This window comes from Leucoraja erinacea, chromosome 29 (genome assembly GCF_028641065.1).
Source record: "Leucoraja erinacea ecotype New England chromosome 29, Leri_hhj_1, whole genome shotgun sequence".
NCBI classification, from domain to species: domain Eukaryota; kingdom Metazoa; phylum Chordata; class Chondrichthyes; order Rajiformes; family Rajidae; genus Leucoraja; species Leucoraja erinaceus.
This window is the reverse complement of record NC_073405.1, coordinates 17,727,873-17,741,544: the sequence shown is the minus strand read 5'-3', so window position 1 is coordinate 17,741,544 and position 13,672 is coordinate 17,727,873. Positions and strand designations below refer to the sequence as shown.

Genomic DNA, 13,672 nt, shown 5'->3' with positions numbered 1-13,672 from the left:
TTATCAGAGTGTACAAAGATCAACAACCTCTGTCCTTGCCAGTTTCTCTAGCTCAGCAATAGGAGAGGAAAAATACAAAATTAACTTACAAGAGCCACAAAGCAAATGCAGACATTGGTTTTAGAGTTGAGAAACTGAAATTTTATACAAACGGACATTTTAAGATAGTGGACTAGAATGGCAATTGGAAAGATCAAAGTGTGTGTTTTAGAGAGGAAAGGAAATGGCTGCTAATTAAAGTTAAAGTATGCAGGTGAGTAGGTTGTTTTGGTGAGATGCCTTAGGAATAAAGGCGTAAATTATTTTCTAAATGGGGAGAGAATGCAGAAATCGGAGGTGCAAAGAGACTTGGGAATGCTAGTGCAGGATTCCCAAAAAGTTAATTTGCAAATCGAATCAGTAGTAAAGAAAGCAAACGCAATGCTAGCATTTATTTCGAGGTGCCTTATATACAAAAACAGGGGTGTAATGCTGAGGCTCTGTAAGCCGCTGGTCAGGCTGCATTTCGAATATTGTGAGCAATTTTGGGGACCATATCCGAGGAAGGACGTGCTGGCTTTGGAGAGTCCAGAGAAGGTTTACAACAATGATCCCAGAAATAGTAGGTTAACATATGATGAGCGCTTGATGGCACTGGGCCAATATTCGCTGGAATTTAGAAGAATTGAAACGTACATAATTGCGAAAGGCTTGGATAGAGTGGATGTGGAGAGGATGTTTCCACTAGTGGGAGAGTCTAGGACGAGAGATCATAGCCTCAGAATTAAAGGACATTCTTTTAAGATGGAGATGAGGAGAAATGTCTTTAGTCAAAGGGTGGTGAATCTGTGGAATTCTTTGCCACAGAAGGCTGTGCAGGTAAAATCAATGGATATATTTAAGGCAGAGATAGATAGGATTCTTGATTAGTATGGGTGTAGAGTTTACGGGGAGAAGGCAGGAGAATGGGGTGAGGAGGGAGAGATAGACCATGATTGAATGGTGGAGTAAACGATGGACCGAATTACCTAATTCTATTCCTATCATTTATGATCATGATCTTTGCACAGAGTAGTCCAGGTCAGAAAAATAGTATATGTGTTTTCAGCTTTTATTCAGATTTTTTTTTGTGACTAGCAAAAACACACGATTTTTTGTCCAATTAGTCAAGATCCGTGGAAGTTACCAGTTTTATTTTGTAACTGATTACTAACAATGTCACAACACAACATGACTTTCACCTTATCACATTTGTCAGCTAGCACACACCAACTCTGATCAATTCTATTAGTGGAAAAGCACATTTGACAATGATGGATTTCACCATTAACAAAAATCCAATGTTGCCAATTTAAGTTACATATTTATCTCAATCACTCCAGTCAGAATGAATCAAGTTCAACACCTTAGCAGCAGAAATCTTCCATTAATTTCGCTCCATAAACTTATTGTGAGGCAGGGCAAAAGAAAATTCAAACGGGGAAAAGTTATACAAGAAAAATAACACGAAAGAAAAATCTTATGACTTAACATGTCAACACAATGTTTGCAGGGTCTTTTGTTGTCTTAACATAATGTTGGCTAACAGTGGAAAATGAATAAGCAAAAGTCGCCTGAAAGTTATTTGTTCATTCCAAGACCAACTCGACTTAACCACATTTTGAAGGCAATCAAAATCAGAAAGCATTAATGCAATGAGATTTCTTCTCAGCAGCTTGTTTCCTGCAATTTTCAACATTTGAAGTAGTCTTGAGGCTTTGATAATAACATTGACCGCACACTACACCAAATAAATCTCAGACTGCATCAAGTTGACTGTGACCATTGGCTCTGCACTGAACCATCAGCATTCAGCTACTGCTACCTGGCAAAATTCTAGAAATGAGTGATAATCACCACTGCATTATGTAACTACATGGTGGATGTCCTCTCCATATGAGGTCCAGCAGCAAAGCCCCTAACAGGCTGGGATTCCATACCATCTTGCTGGGAAAATTGCCTCAACCATTTTCACACCGACCCCAATGCTTTAAATGGGGATTCCCAGCATTGTGAAATAGCTGCGAAACAGTAAGTGCAATTAGATGATACATTTTTAGCTATTTTAATTATTTCTATAATTTGAAGTAAATCTCAGGCTGCATCAAATTGAACCGTTGTATAATGCCTAATATTTAAACCACTCTTCATAGGTTTCATATTTCTTTGAATTACGGGAAACATCCAAAAACTGTAAACAAGCCTGGACAGAAGACAAAGCTCCACCCCCAAGTCAAAGAATGAGGCATCAACAGGCACTCAAGGCTTGTTCACTGCTGAAGCCTCACTCAACTCCAAGGTACGTTTCAGATGCAGAAGAGTCTGTTTTTCAGCCCCCTGCTTGCAATCGATCTAAGTGCAAGCTGGGCCAAAAGTGGCCAACAAGACCCGGTTTCATTTTATACCTTAAAAGCAAATCATTTGCTACATTATTGTGCGTGAGAAAACTCATTTAAAACTGTAAAATATTTCTCATTGTACTATGTTTATTCCCAATGAAGAACTCCTTTTATTAAAGTACTACTTCAAAAATGAAATCACTTCTGAACACATCAATTCTCAGCATGCCTACTTTAAAAATGGACCAAGACCAAATAGGGAAATAAGTTGCCGAGCTTGTGAAAAACAAGTTAGCGTTAGAGGTTTAAGAGTATTAAGGTTGTGACATTTAAAAACATTTTTGGGGCATTCAGCAAAACTCATAAATCACCCCTTTCAGTTCAATTTTCCCAGAATGGGATATGGTGGGTAATTAATATGCCCACATACAAGTAGGTAACTACAGAACACAGCAATGGTATGGAAGATCCGCTGCTATGAAGGGCCATGAACTGCAAGGAAGAAAAATTGGCCAAAATTTACTTCTGTCAGTAAGATTTAATTCTCTAACTTTGAGATCTGTGGGGCCCTTGTTGATGCATGATCGTTAACCCAACTAAACTGAGAAAGCGATTCGCAAACCCTGAAGTGTCTGAACTGGAAAGAGTTAGTTGGAGAAAAAAAACTCCAAATCAGGTGCAAAATCAAACCAATAGGGGAAAGGAAGTTTTCATACAAAATGGATGAAAGATTGTTTTTTTAAATGAAAATCCCTGTAACAATTAAGGAGCATTAATAAGATGCAACAACCAGAACATGTAATATTAATGCTAGAGAGGCTGTTCAGCAGAATATAAAATTTAGCATATTAAAATGGTTATCGGATTTTTTAAAAAACTGCAGGCACTGGAAATCTGAAAGAAAAACTGCAATGCTGGAAATGCTCAGCAGGTCAGGCAGCATCTATGGAAATAGAGTTGATCTTTCAGTTATTTTGTTACTCTTAAATGGTTATTTGACTAAAATAGACACATCATAACTATCAACGACAAGTTCTAACTTTATCTAAATTTCAATGTTCGTTACAATTGAATGGGTATCTATACAGTGAAGCAGAATTTTACGCCATTTTAAATAGTGTGTTCAGCTATCAACATTCACTTTTTTTGCATTCAGAACCACATCTGCAATGACCAGAAGTTGCTGTATAGCAGGTACATTATAATTAGATGAATCAACATTTTTTATTAAACTATAAATGAAATAATATTCTACTATTTATAAGTGAATACGTTTTAAGTAAATGAGATGCAAAAAAAAATATTATTTTTGATGACACCGGATCATTTCTGCTCATGTTTAAAGAGAACATTCAAAACCAATTATAAAAAAAATTAAAGGAAACGTTATGATATTTCATACTTAATCTTTGACATAGTGAATCAGTATAGATTCAATTATGGAAAGAGCATTAACTGTGATGTACAGATGATGGGAATAAAAGCTGAATGACTAGACTTCTGGAAGCCTACATCAAAGGCTGACAAAATAATAACTGAAGAATATTGTCCATTTTTGTCCTACATAAATAATTGTGCACCTCCAGTGTTAAGTGAAAAGTATGTGAAGCATACAGACAAATAGAACACATTTATAGCCAGAGCAGCCAAAATCTAGGCTTAGCAGACAGGTTTTTAAAAAATAATTGCAATAAATAATATTCACACTTATTTCCAGGCACCCGTTTTGATTCTTAATGTTTTGAATTTTCAGAACTGTGTAAAATGTAAGCATCAAATAAGCTAGTTTTATTGCAGTTTAAATAACTGCTGCAACATGAACATTTATCAATATTTACCAATAAAAAATGCATGCTGCCTTGCCAAATGCCAACATAATAAATTTATAGTGAAATCTTTATCATTTTACCAATTCCAATGAAAAATTAGAAATTGCTTATGGATAGTAACTATACAGCGGCTGACCTCGATTTGTGAAAGAGAACATTCCCCAACAAAATTACATAATCTACTTAAGCCGCTGAGATCCTTCTGAGAAATAACATTCTTCATTCGGTGATTCCAGGATGTGGAGCCAATAACAATAAAGAAAGTGATAATTTCCCAGTCAGGATTTTATCAATTTAGAAGGGAAAATTCAATTAACCTGGACATATGCAATTTAAAGATGCGTCAAACGTAAAGTTGTTGCATCAGTAAGAGTTGACAATATAAATAGGTGTGTCTCTTTCTCCCAGAATGATTCCAACATGGGCTGTAGTAAATTGAAAATTGAATGCTCAACAATTTAGCAGACATTCATTGTGATTATGAGGTACTGCAGAGTATATTCCAATAGTTTAACACTGCTCCCTCAATAAATAACACCAAAAGATGTACATAAATGCCATGCTTGGCTACAAATCAATCCACTATAAATGCTTCAAGATATTTCAACACAATTATAATATAAATATGTATTTATTTGTTTCTTCACACATTCTAGCTCATGAAGATGTTTTTAAAATTCATTCTAACACGATGAGTTAAGAATACATTTCCAGCAATTACTTGGAATGATACAATTCTGATAAAGGATGCTTATTAAATATAACCGGCAACCATCCAAGATCAGATTTTTATACATATATAGATGATAGCATTAGCTTAAAACAACCAGTGCCAATAAAATAATACTGGATATTTTTTCCAAAAAAGTTTTAACTCTCTACCTTAAGCAGCACTTCCTGTGACAATAACGTGAGAATTTAATTGATGCTATCAAAAAAAACGGTGTTTAAGGATACCAGAATATTGCCAATATGTATAGCACATGTCAAGTGAATACCAGAATGGGTATAAATGTGCATTGATCTCATCTCAAGCAAACGCTAAGACCAGGTTTTCATAAAAATATGGCTGTGTAAAAATTATATCAAATATTTCAACCATTGCAGCTGTAAGTACAAGCAAAAGAAAATAACTGATATTTATATATACTATAAACTTACCTTTGTTATTTATTCCTGTTCCTTACAGTACCATGGTCCATTATTGCTATGCCTGTTTTATTTGGCTTTTTGAGTGCTTCCAGGATCAAGATCCAAGTAATGAAATGAGTGCAGAAAGATTATTTGCTGATATTTGTGCTTGCTTACCTTTTGCGAGCCGTTCTAGCCTTTTCCCATGTTCTGGTGGTATTGCATACCTATAATAAATTGAAAGATATTAAATTAGTCAATTTAAATTATGGTACAATTTTTAAATACGTTGCAGTTCAATAGTTTTGGTAATGAGAACTTGGCTTTTCAAGCAGAGATTGACATTTGACAGCGGCACTGAATGATTTAGGCAAATATCACTAATTTTTTTTAATTATCAGATTTGCTGTACAAGTTTAAAATGGATCCTCTGCGCTCTTATGAATATATAGTATGACTTTGTCCAATCTCTCCAGGTCATAACCTATGAAAGAACTTCTTTGAATGTAGACACTGATACAACATAGTTAAGACAATAAAGCAAGCTCCCTCTAATGATGATTAAATCAAAGATAAAATAAGAAACTAATGTTTGAATATTGTTTATGTTTATGTTTATCTAACTAGAAGGCAGTACTACGCAGCTGGCTGGAGTTCCACTTGTGCCATTGTCAACTGAACTTGGTATTTATCGAAAGAGTTCACTCTGAACTATTCCCAGAAAGCTATTTCTCATTGTGCCTCATGCCCCACCAATCAAAGCGGTTCCGGGATTTTTATGCCCAACCAAGTTAGCAAAAAAAAAATGGAGTAACTCAGCGGGTCAGGCAGCATCTCTGGAAAAAATAGGTGACGTTTCGGGCGGAGACCCTTCTTCAGACTGAGAGTCAAGAGAGAGGTAAACGAGAGGTGTGGAAAGGTACAGAACAGATCAGAGCTGGCACCGATGACAAAGACCACAATGGTTCATTGTTGGCTGTGAAGGAGGTGATAACAAGGGAATACAAACAGTAAAACCAACAGACTATGGTGAGGGAGGGACAGAAAGAGAGGGGATGGAAGGGTTTCTTGAAATTAGATCATTCAATATTCATATCGCAGATAGACAAAAAAGCTGGAGTAATTCAGCGGGACAGGCAGCATCTCTGGAGAGAAGGAATGGGCAACATTTCGGGTCGAGACCCTTCTTCATAACGCTGGGTTGTATGCTGCCCAAGTGAAATATGAGGTGCTGTTCCTCCAATCTGCATGTGCTCTCAACTCTGACAGTGGAGGCAGCTCAGCTCAAAATGATTGGCAACCAGGAGATTGTGTAGGCCAAGGCGCACTGAGCCTGAGTGTTCGCCGAAACAATCGCCCAGTTGTCTTTGGTCTTGCCGCTAAGTAGACCCGCTGGCTTCTTCCAGTAGTTTGTTTACTATACACCTAATATCCTTATAATATCCTTATCCACTGAGCTTGTAGAACTGGCCTCCTGAAACACTTAGAGCCTGAAGAGAAAGAGAACAAAGTTTTGATAATTTATGAAAAATTATCTGGAGAAACTCAGCAGATTTAGCATCTATGGCGGAACAGCAATGGTTGATTTTTCAGGTCCACCCTCTAATGCAAGATTTTGACCTGAAACATCAACAATTTCTTTCCCCACAGATACTGCTTGACCCACTGACTTCCGACATAAGTTTTTTTTATTGCTGCGTATTATAACATATGGTTTAAAGTGCTGCTATGAATCTTCAAGAATCGCCACAGTTGCTAGGACATTACATTAAGCATGCTTTTAGCACAACATTTAAATTGAATAGGTCATGGTTTACACAGAAAGATAAAAAACATCTCCACTTGCAAAGCTGAATTATAAGGTATAATTCACGAGTTAGTTACTGAACTTCTAATCTAGATTATCGCTCGTCTATAGTTGTCACAGTCACTACATAATGTATTAGTTTCATGAGTGCAAAAAAAGGATGAAAGTTGCACAACACATTTCAAGTGGATTTGACAATTATTCTTCAATTTATATCCTGGCCAGAGCACATTTCACTCTTACGTGATCTCATTCTTCAACAGCTTTTGTAAACTAGTCAGATACTAAAACATTGCTAATGCTTCGCAACAAAATTAATACCAAAAAAAGTACTTTTCAAAACATACAAACTATGAGGTTACACTCAGTATTTATCAGAACAATGTCAAACAAAATAACTGGCTTTAAAAGAGAATGGGAAAATCTGTCCTTTTGAATAATTGTATGCTTAATAGGTTACAACCAGTCATTTGTGGCGGCATGACTGTGACACTTGAATTAGATTTAAGATCCAACAGGTGAGAAACTTTTTTTCCCTGGTTCCACTTGAAGTCCCAACACAAAAGTTTCCATTTGTTATTGTCCAATGATTAAAACACCTCATGGAGAGAAACCCAAAGTGGCTAATCCCAGAACTGGCTCTGGCATCACACTGCTTTAAACTACAATAATCCTTTATCATTCCAAAATAAAGTTCTAACATCATAGCTGCCTCTGGGTAAAGCAGCTGAATTTTGTGAAATAAATATCAGGAGCCAGCTAAGGAAGCACCAATCTCTTACCTAAACAACTGTCAGTATAAAGGGAAGTGGAACTGGAGATTGTAATAAATCCGAATACTTCAGGTTTATCCCCTCAGGAGCCATAACTGCTCTGACTGCATATAAATGATGCTTTGCATGAAAAACACTAAACGTCTGCCACAAAAATACAATATTTCTGCTTTTGTATGTGATTCTTAATTAAATGAATTTGAAATTCAGTTGAAAGAAAATGAAAAATAATAAAGGACCTGTACCACTTGCCCGAGTTTTCACGAACTCTCCCGAGTTTTCCCCTTGATTCAAACTCGGAGAATTACTGTAATAGCCGTTCGTAGGTACCCGGGACTATTTTTTTTTTAACTCGTGGACATTTTTCATCATGCTGAAAATACGTCCCGACTTACCCGATGCCCCGAGTTCCTACGGCTGGCATTACGAGCCGCTACGAAACATCTACGGACTCCTACGGGCTCGCTACTGACATTACCCGACATTCCCCGAGTTCGAATCAAGGGGAAAACTCGGGAGAGTTTGTGAGTAACCTCGTACAGTGGGACAGGGCCTTAACAATAGGAATAAACAAGAGTCAAAAGTCAAGAGTGTTTTATTGTCATATGTCCCAGATAGAACAATTACAGTTTTACTTGCTGCAGCACAACAGAAACATAGCACACTGAAAACAAGATTCATTTAATGGAAAAATAATTCATTAATCAAAATCAAAATATTAGCTGAAAGAGATACTGAAGGATGTTATATGGAAAATGCTTACTTACAATTCACCATTCCATGAACAGTTCTCAATATTATTCCCATGCAGTAAATCCACTAATTAGTCAAAATGTGCCATTGTGATGGATGTCAGTTCTCGATAACCAGGATGCAACTTTCAGACAAATATCACGTAATGTGGTGCTTTTCAGAAAAGTTTGAAACGATATGCAGTTCAATGCTTACGACATGAACCATGACCTCTTAATCCAAATTTCAGAACACATATGCTGTGGTAGTCTAAAAACTGCACATTGTTCATTAAAAATGACAGAATAGAAATTATCGATGAATATTTCAGCAGCACAGATTATTTCTATTGATGATTTGAATCGAAACTCAAAAAAGAGGCAGTTTACTTTTTTCCCCTAATTCCAGCTACCTATCCACCGCAGTCCTTTGATTTACAATCTCCAGTGATGATGCAATACCATGACAGACTGAGATGATTGGGATGATGCACTCCTTTGCACCTTGAAGCAGGCATCAGTTCAGTTAGACAAATTCCAATCTCATGTTCAACTTAAGATGGACCTTAAAAATATTCAGCTTGGTCAAATTAGCCAGTTCGATATGTTAACTTCCAGTGATTGAAGTACTGAACACCCAAGTTCTTCTAAAACTTCAAAACCTTTGCTACCTCACCATTTCAAAATGTTTTACCTTTCTTATTTTTAATGCAAAGTAGATTTTTTTCCAAAATAAACTTTGTTCAGAATATATAAAAAACAAAAAAATGTGCCAAAAACTCTTCATACCTGTACATTCTCAGTGTCTATGAATTCAATAGAATCATACTCAGTCGTGTTCCATTGACCATTCACATAGTCTGCCCACATCCCTGGAAGCAAGTCTTTAACTTCCTTATCAGCCACCTTATGTCGTACCATCAGTAAACTTCAGGAACGGGTATTGATTGTGGATGATCAGCCATGATCACATTGAATGGCGGTGCTGGCTCGAGGGGCCGAATGGCCTTCTCCTGCACCTATTGTCTATCTTTAGATTACACTTTATTTCCTCATCCAAACTATTGATATAAATTATAGAACAGCTTCAATCCCAGCACTGCCTCAACCTGAAAATGGCCCATTTATTCCTACTCTTTTTTTTCTGTCCATTAACCAATCTTCAAACCAATGCGGTATTTTACCCATAACACATGATTTCAAATTTTGTTTAAGCAACTTGTGTGATGCTTTATTAAAGGATGTTTCATCTTTAGGCTGATTTACATTGAAAACATGAACTTGTTTGGTTAGCTTAATCCAAAACTCGGATTAGGGTAATGCAGATTAATCAATCATTCAAATATAAATGTGGATTTATGTTCATAAATGCACATTTTAAGAATTAAATTAGATTAGTAAAACAATGCTCATTTGTGTGGTGATCTTAGGCAATCGGGAAAACACCAAATATGGCCATCAACAAACAAAAATATACTACATCCAGGTTGGTCAATACAAACCAAACTTGAAGTAATCAAAACCAAAAAAAATGCCATTAATCTGCATGAAAAGGGACATATAATTTTATTTTGGACTACAATCACCATTTACTCATCTGCTTAAAGTGAGCTGAATTGATAAAATATTACGAACAAATAAATAGTTTTCTCTTGCCGACATTCAGGTTTGGGGTAAACATGACATACTGACACCTTCTGGAAGCAGAGAGATCTTCATGCAGAACAAAAGAAAGACATTGGTGCACTTACTCTAACGGGAGAAAAATGCGCTCTTGCAGTAGAGAGCAGGCACATGAAAGTAAAAAGGCACAAGAACAAATGTGTCAGAAACTAAAAGGCAAATAATATCCTAGAACATAAAAGGTTTGAGGGCAAAATAGAGAACACAATAGGACAAGCAAGATCTTTTTCCCCCAGACGCAGCTGCAGGATCATAAAGATGAACAGATGCAGATATCAAGACCAGGTACTGGAAAGCAGAAACCCAATATCTGCTTTTGTGACACAAAACACTACCCAATGGTTCAGGTTACACATCCTTTATTGTGATTTATCTTCATCACATACTAGTATCTTCTACTTTTTCAGGATGTGACTGACACTAATTACCTTGGCGTTAATTCACCTTTTTTGATAATATTAATATACTCAAGTTACAACAGTGACTACATTTCAAAGGTATTTCAATGACTCAAAATAACCATAATACATACAACGTAGCTGTAAGCCTTTATTTAAGTCTTTATGAAATCATTCTCCACTATTACAATTTCTAACACGTGACAAAAAAAAAAACAGAATATTGTTCATTAAAGTTAACGATGAGTTTCTGTACCGATATACTGACATGTCCAAGTTGTCTTTGGATTTTTGTGATCTGAAATAAGTATTAAATAAAATCTAGACATTTCAAATGTGTGTTGAAGCCAATGAGCCAAAATAGAATTTAGTTATTTGTCTACTGCTCGACTTGCATACAGACATTAAAAATTGACTAGGATACATACTACATAACTATAAAACCAACTAAGAGATATGTCAAACCATTCTGCAACCTTCCTCTTTCCCAAGAGTTCTTTCCTGAACATAAAAGTCTTGCATCAAAAATTCTAGATGCCCCATAGAAAGCATTTTATCGTGAGGCATCACAGCATGGTTTGGGAACAGCTCCATCCAAGACCACAAGAAATTGCAGAGAATTGTGGACGCAACCCAGACCATCATGCAAACTAATTTCTGTTCCATTGACTCCATCTACACTTCGTGCTGAATCGACAAGGCCACCAGCATAATCGAGGACGTCTCACCCTGGTCAATCCCACTTTTCCCCTCACCCATCAGGCAAAGAAATGAAAATGCATACCTCCAGATTCAAGGACAGTTTCTTCCCAACTGACATCAGGCAACTGAATCACGCTATCACCAACTAGAGAGTGACTCTAACCTACTTTCTTCCTCATTGGAGACCCTGGAACTATCTTTAATCGAGGGTACACAAAAATGCTGGAGAAACTCAGCGGGTGCAGCAGCATCTATGGGGCGAAGGAAATAGGCAAAGTTTTGGGCCGAAACCCTTCTAGAGAGGTTGTGAAACTGCATATCCTTATGCTTTATGTTAAATATCTTTAATCGAGCTTTACTGGACTTTAGCTGCACTAAACATCATTCCCTTTATCCTGTACACTGTGGACTAGTTGATTGTAATCATCTAAAGTCATTTGTTGACTGGATAACACACAAAAAAGCTTTTCAATGTACCTCTGTACACGTAATAATAATAAATTACACTAAATTAAAAAATCAACCCCAATATTCACTGCCAATTTGAGATCACCATTTCAGTATCACTCAGACTTGGACTGGTAGCGGTAAAAAAAAAGGCTCCCTACCTTACTTGGAATAGATTTCCTTCAACCATGACCTGTAAATAATCAAGAGACCTGGACAAACATTTGCCTACAAAGCTGTTCTAAACAATACTGTACATCCAATTTATTTATTGTACGAAATCACCAAGTGGAGTAAACAAATGTATTCCCTCCGATTTTCACTCCCTTCACTCTCACCAGACAAGTACCTGCACCTAGGCCGTTGCCAGTGGAATTTCACTCTCCCGAGATAGGACAATGGTGCAAGCTTAATATATGGCGAAGCAAGACTGGTCTGAAGTAGGGTCTCGACCCGAAACGTCACCCATTCCTTCTCTCCAGAGATGCTGCCTGTCCTGCTGAATTACCCCAGCATTTTGTGTTTATCTTCAGTTTCAATCTGCATCTGCAGTTCCTTCCTACACATATATGGAGAAGCAACCTGTGCCTCCAATCAAGGACAGATTTCCAGCTGTTCATGTCACTTTCCACAGTTCTGCACAGTTACAATGTAAATAAATGGTTACTTTCATGAGCTTTTAGCTTTGAACATCAACTACCTTGGACTCAATTAAAAGTAGAAATGTTGATTACGATTCGTAAAATAAAATTCATTGGTTCCATTTGAAATGACAATCCAGAAATTAGCCAGGCCAAATTGATTGTATTATTAAATGGGTTGTATTTTTCCTTTTAACTCAATTGCTAACATTGAAATGTTTTTAACAAACACAGCATATCCTAAATATTGCAAATTTTAATGCCTTCATCTTTCTTCTGCATCTCATCAGGCTGGGCATTCCTAACTCCAATAATATTTCAGATTTGTGACTCTCCAACTATCCAATAATTTTATATAATCTCATTACAATGAGAACGACTTCTCACTGCTCTGTAGACAACATTCATTTGGCATTTACTGAACAAAGAAATACCTGAAATTGACCAACATTTAATGAAGTACATGATCACCATTTGTGGGACAGCAATTGTACACCAGTGAAGTTGTTCTTTAAGCTGAACACCTTCAAATAAAGCCTAGGCAATCTACTAGGGAGGAAGAACCTTCCTGGGAAAAGAGTTTCATGAGGATGATAAAATTATCCTTCTCAACAATAACTTTGTTATTATGAAGCCATTTACAAGCTTTGATGTAAACCTGAACTAGAAGGATTTGTGTGGGAAGGACCAGCAGATGCTGGTAAAACTGGAGAAACGCAGCAGGTCGGGCAGCATCCCCTGAAAAAAGGAATTTGGGTCAAGACCCTCTGCAGATTAAGAATCAGGGGAAAGGTAAACGACAGATATAGAAAGATATAGAACAAATTAATTAAATATATGCAAAAAACTAATGATGGTCTATTGTTGGCTATGGGTTAGGTGATAATGAGCTATATAGACAATAAATCTCATCAGAATGACTGTGAACCTAGTACGGCAACTAGGGTGGGGACGGATGGAGATAGAGGGGATGCAAGTATTACTTGAAGGTAGAAAAATCAATATTCAATTTGCTGGGTTGCAAACTGCCCAACCGAAATAGGAGGTGCTGCTCCTCCAATTTGCATTTAGTCTCAATCTGACAATGGAGGAGGCCCAGCACACAAAGGTCAAGAGTGGGAAGGGGAGTTAAAAGTGTTTGGCAACCGGGAGATCACGTGGGCCACAGTGGAC

At 36.9% G+C, this 13,672-nt stretch overlaps 1 protein-coding gene across 2 annotated transcripts in view; it reads right to left on the bottom strand.

Moving 5' to 3' along the window:
• The window catches only part of kdm4b (lysine (K)-specific demethylase 4B), a 280,148-nt gene that overhangs the window by 178,312 nt on the left and 88,164 nt on the right, over window positions 1-13,672 (bottom strand). For both annotated transcript variants that reach the window (XM_055658796.1, XM_055658797.1), the window contains one exon: window positions 5,495-5,544. In XM_055658796.1, coding sequence (XP_055514771.1) covers window positions 5,495-5,544 — 50 coding nt within the window. The remainder of the gene's footprint in view (window positions 1-5,494; window positions 5,545-13,672) is intronic.